The sequence below is a fragment of the Malaya genurostris genome, chromosome 3 (assembly GCF_030247185.1).
Source record: "Malaya genurostris strain Urasoe2022 chromosome 3, Malgen_1.1, whole genome shotgun sequence".
Taxonomy (NCBI): domain Eukaryota; kingdom Metazoa; phylum Arthropoda; class Insecta; order Diptera; family Culicidae; genus Malaya; species Malaya genurostris.
The window spans coordinates 11,591,814-11,611,908 of record NC_080572.1 but is presented as its reverse complement, the minus strand read 5'-3'; the positions used below and the strand labels follow the sequence as shown (position 1 = coordinate 11,611,908).

General features: G+C 38.3%; 1 protein-coding gene across 6 annotated transcripts in view; it reads right to left on the bottom strand.

The window, feature by feature from the left end:
• LOC131438278 (uncharacterized) overlaps positions 1-20,095 on the bottom strand; it is a 131,343-nt gene that overhangs the window by 15,509 nt on the left and 95,739 nt on the right. For 5 of the 6 annotated variants that reach the window (XM_058608160.1, XM_058608163.1, XM_058608162.1 and 2 more), the window contains exons 1-11: positions 16,432-16,513; positions 15,871-16,194; positions 15,589-15,756; positions 15,361-15,519; positions 15,223-15,299; positions 14,845-14,943; positions 8,889-9,048; positions 8,365-8,655; positions 7,074-7,888; positions 6,889-7,018; positions 6,572-6,826 (exon numbers count right to left, since the gene is read on the bottom strand). In XM_058608160.1, coding sequence (XP_058464143.1) covers positions 6,572-6,826; positions 6,889-7,018; positions 7,074-7,888; positions 8,365-8,655; positions 8,889-9,048; positions 14,845-14,943; positions 15,223-15,299; positions 15,361-15,519; positions 15,589-15,756; positions 15,871-16,194; positions 16,432-16,498 — 2,545 coding nt within the window. In that variant the 5' untranslated portion in view covers positions 16,499-16,513. Of the gene's footprint in view, positions 1-6,571; positions 6,827-6,888; positions 7,019-7,073; positions 7,889-8,364; positions 8,656-8,888; positions 9,049-14,844; positions 14,944-15,222; positions 15,300-15,360; positions 15,520-15,588; positions 15,757-15,870; positions 16,195-16,431; positions 16,514-20,095 lie in introns of those variants that run through there. The other variant, XM_058608161.1, reaches the window with a different exon arrangement.

The window sequence follows — 20,095 nt, the reverse complement described above, 5'->3', positions numbered from 1 at the left end:
TTCCAGAGCTGAAATTTGAACCAGGACCAAAAGTTTTAGATTTTTTTTTGTTTGCGAAAAAAGTTAAACGTATTACCGATGTTATAGAGATTATGTTAACCAATTTTGGCTCACCGCTGTCGAGATATGGAAGTCGTGCGATATTTATAAGGACTAAAAAATTGCAAGTTCGACGAAACCCTTCGCCCAGTGAACATATACGGAGTTTGGTTTAATTGTCGAGATCTAGTGTCATATAAGATTTCTGAAATCGAAAATTCTTGTTTTTTATGAAAGTGTCTTTAAAATGTCTTAAACTTCGAGTTCAAGTATTACCTCAAAAAAAGTTTTTTGGAAGATAATCGATTCTGGTATTCCGAAATCGATTTTTTTACCGAATGTCTTTGAATTGCATAAAATGTCGAGATCTGGTGTTACATCAACGTTTAAGGCAATTATTTAGCATCAAAAATATATTTACGATCTCGGAGATCTCAAAATTCCCAGCGCTCAGCTACTCGAATGGAAAAAAAATCAGCAGAACTCCTACAAAAATCATAGCCTCTCATGAAAAACGAATAGTGCATTAAAACTAACAGAAACCTGATGAGCATAGATTCCTTTTCCACGGCACAAACGAACCTCACTGTAGCAGTAAAGTACTTATCTGAGACTTAATCTAGTTTAAATAGTTTTCCCGAAAAAATCGAAAAAAAACGGCACACCCTCACTACGGTACAGGCTTCGTTCTTTCTTTATCTATCCTTATAAGTTGATTACCGAGGAAAGTGAACTTCTCCAATCGACAAGGGATAACAAAAAAGGTAGGTGAGTAGTGCCAGAGACATAACCGGATTGACATGAATATGAATAACAGGGCTCGCTGAAACTGGAACTGCGGCCTTATAAAGCACGATATCGACTTCGATGAACGACAAATACAGGGCCCTTCTCGGTGGAGCTAATACGGACTCGTCCGTGGTCCAAGCGCCATTTTGATCGGCAGGCACCATTTCGTCCTTAGGTTCATGAGCAGTGCGGTAAAATTTCATTTTCAATCGAATAATATGAGATGAAAATGAAATTTATGGCCGTTGACCGTCAGCATATCCCTACTAATTCATTTGACTTTTGCTGCCATTTTCAAGTGAAGCTCCCGGAATTCATCGTCAGTTGAATAATCGTACCTAGTCATTTGAAGTTTTGTTTGCTCAGTTTCGAGTGCCAAGTGGTGTAGCTCCTTCATTGCCTTCGCTCTTGGTAGTAAGCAAGTTCGAACGAATAGAATTATAAATGGAGTAAAGTATTGAAAATGAAAACTGAAAGAGGAAACAATTAATTTATGTGTGTTCTGTGGTTGATATTTCTGGTTTGTCTTCTATCTATTATCTTGAACCAGTTCGAATGTTTACATGAACCTCATTTGAAGTCCGCTCTCACACTATTGAAAGAGATATTTTGTTACTTCAAGAGGTCAACTGACGGTGGTTAACTGAACCTCGATTGAAGAGAAACGAGTGATGAACTGAATGCTGCCCGTTCGGGCCGTCAGCAAACAATGTGTGTGTCAGAGAGTGAAGTTTACTGCATTAGAGAGATCGTCAATGTGTTCCACATTAAGTTTCAATTGAATTGAATGAAGTTTTTACTGCACTGCTCATGAGACGCTACTCAACCAACATGAAAACCATTGCCATCATCCGGAATCAACAACGAGCGCTCGTCATCGACGAGAATCTGTCGCAAGGCCATAATAGTTGTTTTACAAATCAGTAAAAATATTCTGTGAAGAATATTGTTTATTGTATCTAGAACCCAGAATCATGACCTCTAGTATTACCAAAATTTCGTTGATGGTTCAATTACTGCATTTTTAATGTCATCGCAATCGGTCGTGCCTTGTACACAACCCAGTAATTGTTTCATAGGTCTAATATGATTACGATGATCGCTTGGAGGATGTTAGCATCCATCAACACCTCATATATTAACATTCTAAGAACACGGGGTAGTTTCCCATTTTCGTCTAATACGACAATGAAGATTATACGCCAAGGTGCAATTATAGTGCTGCTTAAATTAAATGAAATTTCACCTTTGAATGGGGCACCAGGTTCCATCAGACTTAATTTTCGTAATACACAGATTTAAATTTTGAGTACTTGGCATCTCTGTTCCGGTTCCATTCTCAAAGATTTTATCGTTGATTGATTATGAATTTCTTGAACAACACAATATATCATTATGAACTACCGGAGATAATTCAAAGTTTAAAAACTGAGTACCTATATTCATAATGAAAATATTGCACAGAAATTAGAAATGGTCATTTCTTAAAACTCATGCAGTTTTACATATTTTGTTCTCTTCACAGGTTGCCGGTTTGACACGACCCGGGTTGAAGGTTCAATGCATAGGGCACTTCGACTGTTGATAACTATAATTTATACATTTCAAGTGGTAATTTTTCAGATTTGCTCGATCTGTAGAAACTCGCATAATTTCAGTAATTTTAGTAGCTTTTTACCCACGTTAACGGTAGTTACAACCTGCAGCTACGATTCCCTAGCTCCGTAGAAAGTCGCGATGAAGTGACCAACCCAAAACCCGAAATTTCAGAAACTGCGGTGCTACAATCAATGGGCAAAACCGGACACTTCTTGGAAATTGAAATGAAAAAACACCTATTACACCTAGATTTTTTCCCAATACATCTACACAGTTGTGTAACTCACCTACAATTCTCTATTTGTGACATAGAAAAACATGCGTTAATTTTTGTACCAAGTTACCATTAAGTAACCAACCGAAAATCCAATATTTAGGAATCACGGGACTAAACCGGACTATAAAGTTTCACACAAAATGCAGGAGGAATACAGAACGATTGAGTCCAAATTTTTTTTCCGGGTAATTCCCGCACAGACAATTCATTTTCGAGACGCAATGATAATTTTTTAAGGAGTGTATCGAAAATAAGCTATCCACAAATTTTTCTTTCAAATTTTGATAAAACGATATTTGATTCAATCTAAAAATTGATCCTTTATTGTACGAGGTTAAACTTGAGCCCAAAATTTTTCGAACTCCTGCATGTTCCTTCCTGACCCTCTTCACGATTGCCCAGTAACGTTCGATGGGTCGAAGCTGAGGGCAATTTGGTGGATTGATATTTTTCCCAACAAAATTTATACCCCTTTCCACAAGCCAATTGAGAGTGGTTTTGACATAATGAGCCGACGCTAAATACAGCCAAAACAGTGGAGGTGTACTATGCTTATAATATAAAAGCAGAAATCTCCGCTAGAGACACTCAGGTCGATAGATTTCTGCATTTAAAGTTCCGGTAGTGTAAAAAATGGTTGACTTCAAACCACAGGAACATATTGCTTGTCATACCAGTACCTTTCGACCGGATTTCTCCACTTGAATCGACCTATCCGCATCGCTCACATCCTCCCCAACGACGACAGTAAAGTTTTGTGGACCTGGAAGGGTTTTTGAGTCCTTCTTTACATAAGTCTCATCGTTCATCAAAACGCATGCATCCGGACACTGCAAAAGACGCGAATACAATTTCCGGGCCCTTGTTACTGCTTGCTTCTTCTGTTCTACACTTTGTTTCGAGATTTCATGCTTTTTGTAGGTCTTCAGATGATTTCGCCACTTGATACGCTGGATTATTCCGACATTCGTACCTGGTTTTTTGGCCAAAATCACGTATTGACATTGATTTGTTCTTAATTATTCAAGATACCACTTTCTGGTCCAGTTTCGGGTTGGAAGAACCGGGTTTTCTGCCTCTTCCTGGTAGCTCATTCAAAGAGTAATGTTCCCCGAACTTATTAATGATGGTTTTAGCACTGGCATGATGAATTCCAAACTGCTTCGCCAATTTTCGCATAGTAATACCCTTCTCACTTAGCCATGTGTCCAGAGCCTTAATTTTCACTTCCCTTTCAACACGCGACATTTAAAACGCAGAATTTCAACCACACCAACAAGTAAATAAACGAAAACTGACAGCCAAACGCACAGCATGCTGTGATCTGAGCATACAAAACCATCACAAATACATGCGTCAGTTCGTGCTGGCATCTCATCAGACACAGTCGACAATTGCTTACGGTCGAGACGATAGAAACAAAGACAATACAGTGTAGTGAACAATAGAGTGTACGAAATGGGCAAATACGATTTAACAAAGCCTGAAACTTGGCCTACAAGGCCAAATTCAATTTGTATTGATTTCAAGCGCTGCAAAGTTAGACCAGCAGCAACCGAAATTGAAATCTTGCTTAAGGAACGAATGCATCTAAACGTTACTGATGTAAGTGAGATTCAATTCAACAAGGCGTCTAACTGTGTGTACATTATGTTCAAACGTGAAAAAGATGCAATTGCATTTGCTTCGGTTAATAACGGGGTGCACAGTATTGATCATGACAATGTTGAATAAAAAATCCCTGTGTACATGGTGGACAATGCCATAGAAGTACGCGTGCATGACCTTCCCCCGCAGACCAGCGAGGGGTATGTTCGGGAATGTATGTCGCAGTACGGTGAAGTTCTTTCCATCGAAAGAAAAGTATGGCGGAATTTTTTTCCGGGTATCCGGGTAGCGTGCGAGGAGTACGTATGCAACTACGTAAAGCAATTCCATCTTACATCATTTGTGATCAAGACGGGATACATCCGTGTAAAACGCTGATTACGTATGAAAATCAACTGGTTACATGTCAGTTACATGTCAGTCATGTGAACAACCTGCACACTACGGCAAACCTCGCACTGAAACTGCAAGAAGGACATCTTTAAACAAAAAAAAAGGACAACCGCCCAACAACGGAAACTAGTGAGCGCAGTACTCCTGTTGTACCATCAAACCCACCAACAACTGCAATTAATGCACAACAAGGCGCGTCTACAGCAACTAACAACCAACCCAAGAATGCGAATTACAAGGAAATCGAAGAAAAAACGGAAACCAACAACGATACCACCGATGCGGCAATGGAGGACGAGACGAGCCACGAACAAAGTGCCCCTCACTCATCGCAAGATAAAAATGGAAGCTCCTCTCCCCCTAGAAAAAGGGTGACAACGAGATCCAACGGTAAAAAAATTATTTTATCTAATAAAAACATGGCTCATTCGGCCACGCAAAGCTTGTACGCAAATTGGCCTGAATAAAAAATTTTTTATAAAAAAAAAAAATACATGCGTACAACACAAATGTATGTGGATAGCTTATTTTCGATACACTCCTTATTTCATGTAATCGAAAGCACTCAATTTGGATTCAGCATGAAATAAACAAACCATTACAATGCATATAAATCAAATGGACCCGAAAAATTAGAAAATTTGAAAGAAATTATTTCAGTACACCTTTAGACACGAACGCGATGGACACCAAACTGAAATGACTCAGCGTCATCCAGCTAACTGATGTCTGTCTACTACATGAAAGCGTATTTACAAAGTCAATCCTTGGTTTGAAATAATTGCTGTTTTACAAGATATTTAGTCTGTCCAGTTTAACCGCGTGTCCGCACTAGCCCCGATCTCCCCTAATGATGTTTTTCATATGCATATGCATTCATATTTTTTCTGCAAACAAATCCGAATAACGAAATAAAATCAAAGTGTTCCAAGATAAATTTCATGAATTGAATCAAATGTCGTTTTCCCTTGAAGATGACTGAAATAAAATTTGCTTAAATCCCAAATGGAATCAGAACAAATTTATTTAAATCCCTTGTTAATTTTGAAAACTGGAAAGAGAGTCTAGGCAATCCTAAATTAGTTAACTGTCAATTATTGCCGGAATTGTCAGTAGCAAATTTTGCTGTTTACTTGGTAAAAGCGAAAACGATTGAATTATGAATTACCTAGTCATCATGAATCGAACGCAGAAAGCATTTTTATTGTATGAAAAATAAAACAAAAGCTACGGTTGTATTATTAATGTAGCATACAAAAAAGAAAGGCAAACTCAAAATGAAAACATTATGGCTACAAACAACCTCAAAATCAAAGGGACATTGGATGACAAGTGTCTCACCGAGTTTCAGTAAAAGCTAATTCGCTATTCGAAATGTCGGCAAACAGATTTTCTGATTTTGGTAAATTTGTTGTGTAATGACAAAATCAGCATAATATTACGCCAAACTTCGGCAAAAACGCTCTTTACCGAGATATCAAAATATTACATCAACGAATTTCGGAAAAGAGCATGTTGAACAATCAGTTTGTCCCGGGTTGGCGGTTTAAAGCATAGGACGCTGGTCTTTCAAGCGAGTTGTTGTATGTTCGAGCCCCGACCTGGAAGGATTCTTAGTGTCAATAGGATCCATATTACTAGTCATGCAATGATTCTGTACACTAAAAATCGGCTGCGAAGTCTGTTGAAACAGAAAGGTCAAATTCCACGAAAGGAATGTAATGCCAAGACTTTGCTTTGCTTTGCTTGAACAATCAGTAAAATGTCGTGTTGCCGATCTAATTCGGCATTGTATATTGCCGAGCTCAAGAATCGTTGTTAAGTGTGTAACTTAAGCATGACAGTTCGGTCGTTTCTTTTACTTACAGTGTATATCAATAACGGCATCCGTGGAATGATTTCCGTGCTTGTTGAAAGCCGTGCAGGTATAAATGCCAGCGTCGGAACGTTCCATCACATTGTTCACGATTAGTGAGCTTCCTTTCACTACAATTTCTCCGTTATGAGTCCAGTAGAATGCCGGTTCCGGATACGCACGCGAAGTACACACAATCCGTGGTGGCAACTTTCCTTCCTCCACGGAAATTGCCGGACTCGATAGCGACGTATTTTCGGGGGGATCTGTAAGATAGTTGTTTATGATTTCTAGCTCAAGTTGGCCAAAGTTGATCTTGGGAAATTACATTCTACACCAAAATATGTGGTACTTCGAACTCCCGGTCCTGCCGAGTTGTTTGTTGATACGCAAGAGTAATTCGAGCTATCTCGGATTCGGTCCAGAATACCGCCCGGCCAGGAGGACATGTTGAAATGCTAAAAACGAAATAATTAGCTCAATTGGTTTTTCTATACTACAGTTAAGACTCACCAGCACAGAGTAAGCAGTTTCGAAATCTCCAGTGGCCGGCGTCGATCCCAGGTATTTATTTGTTATATAGTATCTCTCATCATTATCTTCAATTCCTACACCATCTTTGAACCAGGAAATCGTACAAGATGGAACACATTCTACCTTACAAGCGAGTGATATGTTCGACGTCGAGTACAGCGCCCCGGTATAGGGATGCAACTTTTGGACGAAAGCCGGTGGAGCGTGGACCTCCAGACGTACTTCGGCAGCATGTCCCTCTCCGCCATCGTTGTACGCAAAACATGAGAAGGTAGTCCTCGAATCCAAACCCACCGGATCCACAGTCCACGTTGGCGTCACCACATCCATAACGGGTTTGCCTCCTCGAAGCCAACGGAACCTTGTAGCCACCGGATTTCCACGGTCTTCGACGGAACAGTTAAAAGTGACACTTTTCCGTTTGATTGCTATCTGTGGGAAATGCACCATCGTAGCGTTTCCCGGTTCATAAAAAATATCCAGTGGGTGCTCTTCGCTGGTATCACCCCAACCGGCAACGTTAAAACCCTCACATGAGTAATTTCCGATAAATTCACGACCCACGTTCTGCAGTAACATCTTCGTCGGGTCAACCTCGCACAAATTCTCATCACCCAGACTGTCATCATCGCACTCGGGAAGCTCTTTCAAAAATTCACCATCCAAAAACCAGCGAACCTTGGTTAGAATCATTGGATTACCGCCTACTATGTCGCACAGCAGCGTGATGTTGGCCTGGTCATTCTCAATCACCGGGATCTCGGGATCCATTTTGAGAACCACAATCGGTTTATCTGAAATGATTGAAATGTTATTAGTCAAGTTTTTACGGCATGTCATTCTGAGTTTGTCAGTTTTAATTATAATTATTTTCAGATAACTGTTCCTAATCAAATACTATCATCATGAGATAGTGAAATTGCGTTTCGTTTCATGCTTCCGATTGAACATTTTCCTATTGAAACTCGCTACAGTTTCGGTCTCAATTAAAAAAATTAAATTAAAACAAAACGAAAAGACAAACGAATGATTGCCCATTCCATTACAAACGACAGTAAGTTGATTGATAATCTATTCACAATGAAATATCCCCTGCTGTATCACAGACAAGTGAGCCTATCATTTATCACTGGGGCCGAGCTTCCAAACAATGACTAGAAACAAATATTCCTATGTCCATACGTTAGTTACTAGAGTCTCTGGTAATTCAATGATACCAACGATAATACGCTACTGAATGGAACTGAATGAAACAAAGAGTTTTACGTACACAGCACATCCACATAAATTTCGTTATCGGACTTTGCAGACCCGATGGAGTTGGACAGCTCGCAGGTATAGTTGCCAACGTCGTCGCGGGTTGAGTTCTTAATGAGCAGGGCCGTCTGTTCCGGGTTGCCACCTTCGTGGCGGGCACTGTTCAGCTTAATCTCTTGATCGTTGTGAAACCATTTGACACTTTCGAGCGAGGCCGGATTGGCCTCGTAGTCACAGAAGACGAGAAAATCGTGCGTCTCGTTGACGGTGATGTTGTCCGGCTTAACCGATACCACCGGCGGATCTGCGGTCACCAGAGATTGGTGGCATTGGTGATGAATCCCACGTACATCCGGAACGATGAATGGGACAAACATAGAAATGAAATGAACACAAAATTGGGGTTAGTAGTTGTTGGCCGAACGATGATAATCCACGTTGATAAATCATGTCACCACCCACGAATGATTGAAAAATGAATCGAAATGGATACCGGACAGCGATGTTGGGGATGTTGAAGGAATTGAAAATACTCACACATGACCTCCAACGTGAGGGTATCGTGCAGTGGCCGATCACCGTCATCACGCATCACGATGTTGTCTGCCTCGCAGCGCATCGATGCACCGTTCTCGAACCGGGTTGCAGTGAAAATCATTTGACTGATGGTCTCGAACGTGCCGTCGTTTTGTAGATACTAGAAATTTGGGTGAAACGAAGAAAAATTACTGCGGTTAGGTCCAAATGTGACGAGCACAAAAAAAATAGGATTCTCTCACTTCGGATGCATTTCTCTATTTTGGTACTACGTGGAGTCGAATCAAAAACCGAACAGTCACAGCTCCGGTATCAATCAAAGTCGAATCAGCGTGTTTCAAGTAGAACCAATGTCAACGAAAAGTCGACGGTGCGGATTGCGAATGAAAAGTCAAGTTGCCAAAACGGGGCAGGAAAATTTCGGGAACTGTGGCTTCTAAGTTGTACTTTTGATTAATTGCAGTTGAAACGAATTTCTGTTTTTCAAACACTATATCATTCAGTTGTGGGGTTTCAAGCTTCGATAAATTTTTAGATGCATGCAATGTACTCTTAGCAAATGAAATATTGCAACTGAATGGATGAGTCCCGTAATGATAGGAACATTTCCAACAATAACTAAAACATTTTTTATACCGTTTATTCAGCCTCGGCTTTAACTCACAAGAGTCGTTCGCCGGTGGGTAACTAAAACCCAATTGAATAAACTTTTTTAAGCATTTTCTTCATCGGTTTTAACATTTTGACTCTAGCTTTAATTTAATTTAACTGCATTAATTTAATTTTCTTTTGAACAAAACCTGTTTAAATCCATCTAGTAGTGTAATGATGCCTTTTTCGCATTACTCATATTCTTAAAAATGAGGCTCGTTGGTGACAAAATCTGGATAGATTAAATTAGGAATAAAACAAATTTGCTGTTAGTTGAATCTAAGATCAATTTTTCATTTAAATGTACATTATTAGTCACATTAAAACTAATTTCAGTTATATAATTAGGCTGCCTGAAGAAACTACGAACTTTTGAGTTTACTACAGTCATTAGAGTCTCTGCAACAGATTTAACTGCTTTGTCCAAGATTTTCGGAATTCTTCTATAGTTGTAGCTTGTTGTCACAAATAAGCCTTAATATTGTGGTATAATTCAAAATAATTTTCTTTGATTCTTGAAAAAAAAAAACAAAAGAGTTATTTTGTGCATCAACTATTATGATCTACAAAATGAAACAAATTCTCAGATCGGTTAAGCTATCTCTGGGTAAACGAAGTGAATTCCACTATTGCACTTTTAACAAGCTTTGAACTGATAACACTTCACTCAATAAGTCGTGTGACTGACACACAGATGGCGCTTAAATTTCATGAACTTTCGATTAGTCAGATAAAAACTACACGGATCAGCCCCATGGGATTATTCGAGCGATTGATGTGGAACAAGGCAGTCAATTGCACACTTTCAATTCGAAATTCCACGAGTCTGCTTAGAATGATCTTTATTAGGAACCAACACCGAACACGCGAATCCAGAATATAGACTCTGTTTGTCTTGATTTGTATTTGTTTTGTGGCCGACGAAATTACATCAATATCCCAAATGTAAGCAATTATAGCTTTTTCCATACTGTATGCACGCAGTTATTTTTATAGCGTAAAGTTTCTCTATCATTACTACCATTCTACGATTTCGGTTGAAGCAATAAACTTCTTCGCATTATTATTCGAGTTCATTTTATATAAATTAGTAATTAATCATAAGCGCTCAAAATTTACCCTGGGGTAGTTGAAAATTTCTCAGGCGAAAACGATATAACATGGGGTTTCATCTGAGCATACAAATTAAAGCTTCAAATCGTTTTATAGCCCTTTCTGTCTTGCTGTCTATCAACAACCTACCTCTGGCATGCTACACGTTGGTCTGAAATATATATTTATAGATTCGCGTCCTTTTAACAGCTTCGCTTTTGCATCGATTGACCAATCAGAGCTATGCTTTCCCGTTGATGTATCGCTTACTCCTTCAAAGCCGTCATTAGGGTATGGAAATCCGGTATGCCGGAGATTTTTAGCTATTAATCAACACTTCAATGATATATAATTGAAAATACATGGCTATGAACATTCAAACTAATGCGTAGAAAAATTTCCAATTAATTGGTGAAATAATTTCTCTTTAAAAACGATGTAGTTCGTTCCAAAAACCGCTCCAAAGAAGTAATTTATATTTTTTTTACGTTTTTCGCTTCGCCGCTCTAAGAGACGGTATCAAATTTTTAGCACTTTTAATCCCGTAATTCCGGAACCGAAAGTCGGCTTTGAATGAAACTCGGGAATTTCGTATAGAACAACAAGAGGGAAGCTTTTAAACCAGAGTTTGTGAAAATTTCGAAGAAAACCTAGTGAGTTTATTTAACACACACATATACAGACATTGCTCAAGTCGACGAATCGAGTCAAATAGTATACAGTTAGAACAGGAGTCTGAAACCTGCGGCTCAGATCGGGGTTCGGAAACCTGCAGCTCGTGAGCCACACGCGGCATTTTAGATAGAAGGCTACGGTAAGGGAATATCCATATGCTAATTTTATTTATTTTATAAAAGGAAGGAAAAGGTTTGAAACGACCGAAAAATATTTTTGGTTCTTTAAAAACATTGATATTTTTTAAATTGCATTTTTTTTTACATTTTCGAGTTGAAGGGTTCCCGACGCTCAGATAGTCATCGTGACAAAGCTACTGTCAGGCCATTAATCATTTATTCAAGGTTCCGGAGATATGATGGTATAAGTGAGGTAAGCGACAAAACGTGATGTTTTTTTTTATCTCGCACGTTTATCGGAGATGGCTGAGCCAATTTGACCAACCTTACACTCGTTTGAAAGCTACTATTGGGCCATTGATCAAGTTCGAAAATCAAACAACTTCGACTTCTGGTTCCGGAGATATGATGGTATAAGTGACGTAACCGACAAAACAATTTTTTTACCGTTCTAATACATAAAGGGTGTCAATATTTTGGGATCACCTCTAATTTCGTAAAGCGCTAGTGTTCAAATATTTAAGCACCTCGAAAAATGTCCCCACGCAAAATTTGAGCTAAATCGGACATGGGTAAGGGGTGCGGTTAATGTTTGAAAAATTTCGATCTTGAAAAATCACCATAGCAAGGAGTACATGAACCGAAACCGAAAATAAATTTTTGATGCTAAAAATTTTAGAATTGCATAAAACGTCGAAATTTAGTTCCACCTCAAAAAAATGTTTTATTGAAAAAAAAACGACTTTCTGGGACACAGGGTGGCTATGGTGATTTTTCAAGATCTATGACAATTCCACTAAGTGGATTAAGAAGGGGTATTTAGATTAGCATCACTCTTCTCATACAAATAGGCAACGCAAATGTCAAGGTTTGAGAAATGATGCCGAGTATGTGACATAAACACTGAAGCATGCTTTTGTGAACTACTCGAATCAATTTGAATCAATTGATTTCAAAAATGAGCATAATTAAAGTCAGAAATTATTTATTAAAAAGATAAAAAAAAATCATGAGACTGTTTTGAAGGAAGAGAAAGGAACTATTACACCACTAGGTGGATAAGGAATGGTTTTATCTATTTCTTCGAGTTTGTAAGAATGGTTTAATCTGGAAATTTTTTTTCTCATTCTCATTTTTCAGAACTACACAGCAAATACTAACAAGAAAAATATAACGAAACTTACTTATTTAAGAAATTACACGACATGTAAATCAATAGTATTACGAAATAGACATCAGTTAAAACTAAAACTTGATTGAAAACCATCATCGATTAAATCGAAATGGGTTGATTTTCCAATGAACGAATCCATATATTAAAAAAACGCTTAGATTTGCTTTTTAAGTATATTGAAAAATTAAGAACTGTAAAGTAATTTTATTTTCAATTTCCTGCTGCAAATAGGTGATAGAAAATCGATGTTAATTCACAAAATATATTTATTATTATTATAAAAATTTATCTGAGTGAATCCGTATATGATTCAGTTTATAAATCCCCAGCGAACGACCAAAAGGTTAAAACTGGGATAGAATAAATGTTAATGGTAATAAAAATAAAAAAAAAAATAATAATAATAATAATAATAATAATAATAATAATAATAATAATAATAATAATTTTTTTTATAGAGGTTCTAACCTTAAGATCATTTTGACTGTATGACCTTATGTGTAGGGTTGGGGATCGAACCCATGTGGGCTGCGTGAAAAGTATTGACTGCTATACTCGTCCCCCTTTTATAAAAATGTAATTCGTTAAATGATTCAAATTTACAAGAATGACGTTGAATAAATCAAATTTACTAGAATGATGCAATAAAGAGAGCATTAGATACCCGTTCAGAGAACACATTGCAGAAAAGGGAAAGCATTTAGGGATTTGGAATGGGGATTATCACACCATTTCAAGTCAAAAGTAGCAGAGCATGCCTTTTCCGAGAACCACTACCAATCACATAAAAATCATAAGACAAATTTCCAACCCATGGAAATTAAATACTGCAGAAAGTGTAGAAAGACAATTTTTTAAATATATTTCTACCTGTTGTTAGGAATCTACCTACTTCCGTTCCATTCTTTCAATAAATCTTAAAAAACCTGATACACTGATGAAGAATATAAATAATAATCGAAATACGTATCTGTGATGTGACGATCATTATACATGACTAGAAGTGTTGTAAGATACATAGTGAATATGTATACTGACGTGATATAGTAGAATTAAATAGTGGTAAAATTCTAGTGAAATTATTATACTAAACGCTCAAACGCTGATAAATTAATGATAGTTCAATTGTTTAAAAAAAATTACATTGAAACCCCAACGATTTTTTTTATCATAAAATGCAGTTATATGAGCTGGTTTTTAACTAAAACACGCACATTTTCGTGAAATGTAGACTATATTAAATAGAAAGATAAATGATATCAACAAAATTTATGAGGAATACTTTCATTGCCGAAGACAATAAATAAATCAAACCAACCGTTTCTGAAATATATTTTCACGGAAGTCTTGCTTTAAAGCTTGTTCGCACTATACCGGGACGGGACCATCCGGGACTATCCGGGGCAGTTTTTTCCTCATCGGCGATGACTGAGCTGCCGGCGTGTGCATGTATTGGAATCCCGGGATAAAATCCATTTGGTTGCCACTATACATGCACACGCCGGCAGCTCAGTCATCGCCGATGAGAAAAAAAACCGTCGCGGATGGTCCCGTCCCAGTCGTCCCGATATAGTGCGAACAGGCTTTTAAGCCCTTCTCAAACGCTAGGCTAGAGTCGAAATGGTGAACGAATGATGCAAATTGTCCTTTTGTTCATGAACAATAACCGTAAGGCTTCTCCATTACATTCAGTTTTAGGAAAATTGGTTACGCCATGTATGAGAAAATTGAGCGACTTTGATTTCAATGAGAAAAATGACCACATATCGCATTGTTATTCCTGAGCCGGAAGTAGCAATGGTATAAAATTCAATAGCAGGAGAGTAATCAAATCTGGTATTTTTTAATAACGTCACAGTGGGTTTTACCAATAGAAATTGATCAAATCGAAATTCCGTTTAAAAGGTTAACTTGCTGCTGCAAATTTCAACCGCATAAACTTTTGTTAAATGTAGCACAAAATAATATTTCATAATTCATTATCACCGAACTACAATGGAACAAATTTCTGTTTATCGCTAATTAATTCTCGTTAACTGCGAAATTCATAATTCCGACGGCAATTAAATCTCCACCAATATGTCATTCCGCACAATGGACCTACTCAAATCTTTTAAACCCACCCATTTGCCACGGTTTACAGAAGACAGGAAACATTGAGAAGGAGAGTCGGGAAGGGGCGTTGTGGGGTTTATGTTTTTCAGAGAGCCGCTTCGTTATCATCAGATAGCCTTATTTGCCTTACCGTTTTCGTGCTGATGCTGGTGATCTCGCTCGTTTCGTCCGATATCAGCTTGGACGAGTTGTACCATGTCATGTTGGCAGCCGGCCGAGCGCCACTCACCTTATGATAGGTGATGCAGTAAAGCAGGAACACAGTTACACCGGAAGTTCCGAGCCACCAGTGCAGGATGTTTTAGGACATGGCGCGTACAGTAAGGGAACGAGGTAGCGTGAAAGGTGTAAAAGTAAATTTAATTATTCAAATTTATTCAATTAACTTGCCTTTCGGCACGCAATCGTTAAACGAGAAGGTTGTCTGTGTTCCCGAGCAGATTGGGGTTTGGTTCCACTGAGGCAAATGACTCGGGGATATTTTTTCGGTCGAATGACTACTGCTTACCTGACACTGTAGCAAAACTTTGGTACCTTGCACCGTGTGATGTTTGACACCAGATAAATTGATCTTTGTAGGTCTCACTGTGTGAAGAAAAATTGAAAATTTCAGGCCCCACTGGCAGTATGTCTCGAGGCGGATTACCTTGTAAATCGATATGAAAATGATTATCCAGAACCAGCTGCAGCTCTTTCATCTCGACGCGACAGTTGTATGTGGCCCCTAGTTCCTGACGTGAAAGGGTTAGCGATAGTGTTGACTTTACTGTATACAGTCCTTTGTGATCTTCTACAATCTGTGAATCTGTGGAAGATGGATAAATAATTTCCGTAATTGGTTTCATCTATAAAGAAAGTGGTACTCCTTCATTACCTCGTACGACACTACCCGATCGATGCCAACTTATCACAGGTACTGGACGGGCGCCATACACTTCGCAAACGACTTGCAGATCCTGACCCTCCCGCATTGGTCCGACGTGAGAACCGTTCTTAATACTATTCCTACTACCATCCTGAAGTGCTATTACAGAAGGAACGGCTGCGTGTGAAGGAATGAGGTTCAAAGTAGGCATAGAATAAATAATCGATGCGAAAATGGGTTGGTCGGAAATTATGAGGGTTGCTGCGATTGCCATTAGTGATAAAAACTTACCGTAAACATTGAGTGCTATACTATATGCCCCGGAGTTTTCACACAACTCAGAGGGTTCTAAAAAAGTGGTTTCACACAGATATGTATCTTCGTCGGAGATTTCCACGTTCTTAAAGATGAGCCGACTGCTCTGGGCCCCGTGGGCCAGATACAGCCGATCTTTGTAGCCGCCCTCGACCTTGGCCACTTCGCCGTCACCGGAAACGACAGCGATGCGGTGCTGGCCCCTGAACCACTTGAGCGAGTGCAGCTCGCCGCATGTCGCAATGTCGATCGGGCATGTCAGTTCTACCTTCTCACTCCTTAAAACTGATACCGACTCATCTGGAACGGAAGAAGCAAGAGAAATTCAATTTTTAATTTTTTTTCCCGTGCCGCTCGTCACAAGCTTAATTGAAAAGAAAATGCATTCAATTCGGTAAAGCAACGATGAGTTAAAAAACGCGATAAATTTAATCTACAATAATAGCGTCGATAGCGAAACTAAAAGAACACAGTTTTTTAGCAGGTGTGAAAAATTGCCACTAAGCAGAAAAACGATTTTTTTTCATGAAAATTTACCAAAATGTTTAGTGTTGCTTCGGCACTGGCAACATTCGAATTGTAATCGAACTTTTTCAATTTCCATTATTACCGATCGGTGTTCTATTCTTCAAAAGCAGCTGATGTGATAATTCTTGCACTCCAAAACATGATTACTTAAAAGAATTAAATGGCAACTTTATTCAATTTCAGTTAAGATTGTTTGAAACTAATGTCGTTTTCGCTTGAGAAAACTGAAACTGACCCAGGGTAGTTTCATCAAACAAACACTTTTCACGAAACTGTGTTGATTTCGCACTTAGCAACGGGGGTTTGGGTAAAACTGATTTAAGAACCAGGTTCGAAACTGACTCGATTTTCAGTTCAACAACGTTGAAACTAGGTTCGAAACTGACTTCAAACAAACGATTTGACAGCAGTTAAAGTGGAAACTGGGTTAGGTTTGGCATCAAGCGAAAACGACATAAATTTCTGCATTGGAATACAATACATTTTCAGACGCACAACTAGCATCAGTTCGTGACAGCGCCTGCTTCAATGTGGAAAAATGTCACATTGAAGAGAAAAATCGAAATGTCCGAACAGTGGATGCAATGATTCGGTTGGAAATTGAGAATTAATCATTTATGATGTACCTCTTACTCTTAATTCTGCGAAAATCGGTGGAATAATCGGCCGTATGAATAAAGCGTGACAAGCTTTGAGTTTCGGTGGTAAATGCCACACGTTTTCTTTCATTTACTACCAAAACTCAGGTTTACTATATTTTATCCATACCGACTAATATATCCACTTAACTCCGAGTGAAAAATGGTTAGAGAACACAGAACAGGCTGTAAAGTTTCCTGCGAAAATTGTTGATCTGAACATTATTATGTTGTGAAGAAAAAATAGAATCATTCGAAGTAAATCAGTAGCACAATGTTAAACGATGACTGAAATGTGCCACCATCGCGCACGTGACCGTAGATACACAAAAGGCATTCGACACGGAAGATTTTGGTGAGCAGAAAAAGACACTTCGTCGGAAAAGTAGCTGTCAAAAAGAAGGTAGGAAATATAGGACGTAGTTAAGCGTGGTACGAGACAACTAACTTAAACACGTGTTTCAACTCCTCACATTGAAGCCGATTACAGAGCATCGTTTTGAAACTTCAAAGAATACAAAGCTTAGTCTGACACAGAACTGTCAGATCATACATTCCTTCTCAGCAGGCCGTTCAATTTTGTTGGTTTTTGAGCGCTTGTTGAACGACATATTGCACGAAATATTCGTTCAATTTGCTGGAACGGTTTGTTGTTGTTTTTTTCTCTTGCAAAAATAGTGTGAAAATTATGTGTTATCTTCACATAGAAAGAAAATTTGTTGTTATTCTACGTGAAGTAGAAGTATTGTGCAGGTACGTAGTGTTAGTTTAAAAAAATAAGTGGAAAAAACTTCAGAAATTCTGCAGTAAAACTAGTCCAACGGGGCTCCAACTCCTCATATTAAAAATGGATCAATAATGGACCTCTGTCTGCCTGGTTTGTTGAACGAAAAATATGGCTTTCGGTAAAACGGTCTGTTTCAAAATCGGCAAACGAAGGTCTCGTGTTGGCCTCCCGTTGAACGATTGATTGTACTTTTCATTGGACCAATGATCCAACGTATTGGACCAATGAAGGACCACCGTTGAACGTTTTTTTCTAAGAGGGTTGGCAGAAACTATTACTCACTAGAAGGTTATAACGACACGAAGCTCAAGTGGGCTCTGGAAGCGATTGATTTGCAAGTAAGTATTCATAGTTGATGAAAACTTAGACGAAGTCGTTGATAATTTATTTTTTGATAGAGGCTTGATTATGTCAGTACAAAACGCTTACGCTAATTTTTGTATGTATAAATAAAAGTAGAATTCCGTTTTGTCCAGTATCCTTGGATAAACACAATATTATTCAGAGCGTCTGGAATGCTCCAATTTTTTATAACACAGTAATAACTTAAAAACATTTTTGGAACAGGTCTGAACATGCACGATTGCGAGCCTGTTCAGAATACGTAATGTCAGAAATCGAGAATAAAAACCTCTTACAAATTAATCAACTCGAGCTACCGCGAGAAGCCTACCTACCGTGAATTTAAACCATCACAGAATCATGTAGACTCAGTGACTTTTCAAACTACCCTCTTAGAAAAAAAAAAGTTCAACGGTAGTCCTTCATAGGTCCAATACGTTGGATCATTGGTCCAATTAACGTCCAATCAATCGTTCAACGGGAGGCCAACACGAGACCTTCGATTGCCGATTTTGAAACAGACCATTGAACCGAATGGCATTTTTTCCGTTCAACAAACCCGGCAAACAGAGGTTTATTGTTGAGCCATTTTTATTACGAGGAGTTGGAGCCCCGTTGAACTAGTTTTACCGAAGAATTTTCGGAGTTTTTCACTTATTGTTTTTAAACTAACACTACATACCTGTACAATACTTCTACTTCACATAGAATAACAACAAATTTTCTTTCTATATGAAGGAAACTTTTAATTTTCACTCTATTTTTGCAAGAGAAAAAACCTGTTTTAATCCACCTAGTGGTGTAATGATGCCTTTCTCATGTACATATAATATTGTGGTATTCTATTCAAAAAAAACCTCTCTTCGAGTTTTGAAAGAAACCAAGAGATTGTTTATGCATAACATACAGAATAAAACAGTGCTTTGATTGCGTATGCCATCCTTAAGAAAACGAAATAGGTTCACTATTATATGCACTTTCCGGAATCCGGAACCGGATACCGGAAACCAGGATAGCCATAAACAGTTTGTTTAGTTGCCTACTGATAATGACTATCGATTTGTGTAGTTTTGAGACCAGTTTAGAAAATTTTTTACGTTTTTTGTTTCGCCGGTTTAAGTGACGGTGTACAATATTGAACACACTTTACCCTATAATTCCGAAACCGGATGTCGGATCCGGATGGAATTCAGGAATTCCGTATGGGACCACGAGACCTTTCATTTGAATCCTAGTTTGTCAAAATCGGTTCAGCCATCTCCGAGAAAACCTAGTGAGATTATTTGACACATATATACACACACACACACACACACACACACACACACACACACACACACACACACACACACACACACACACACACACACACACACACACACACACACACACACACACACACAAACACACAACACACACACACACACACACACACACACACACACACACACACACACACACACACACACACACACACACACACACACACACACACACACACACACACACACACACACACACACAGACATTTTTTTTTTTTTTTTTTAATAACTATTTATTGGAATATGAGTTAAAATTAAATTATTAAGATTTAAATTGGGTGTTCAGCCACAAGTGGTGACTTTTCAGCCCTGTTATATATATATGATTTGGTTATTACTATGAAGACATCATTTGCTTCCGCAATTCTGAGATTTTTGTGTAGGGAAAATTCTAAACCTACTTGTATTGTGTAATGGGGAAAAGGAACTTATATACTAACTTACTAACTAATACAGAGAGCGAATCGATTCAATTGAAGATTGCATCGATTTTTGTCGGAATTTGCTTATAATATTATGTGACATTACATCTAATGGTTCTATATTTGTGAGTCTGTGTAACTCATTTGTACTAAACCAGGGAG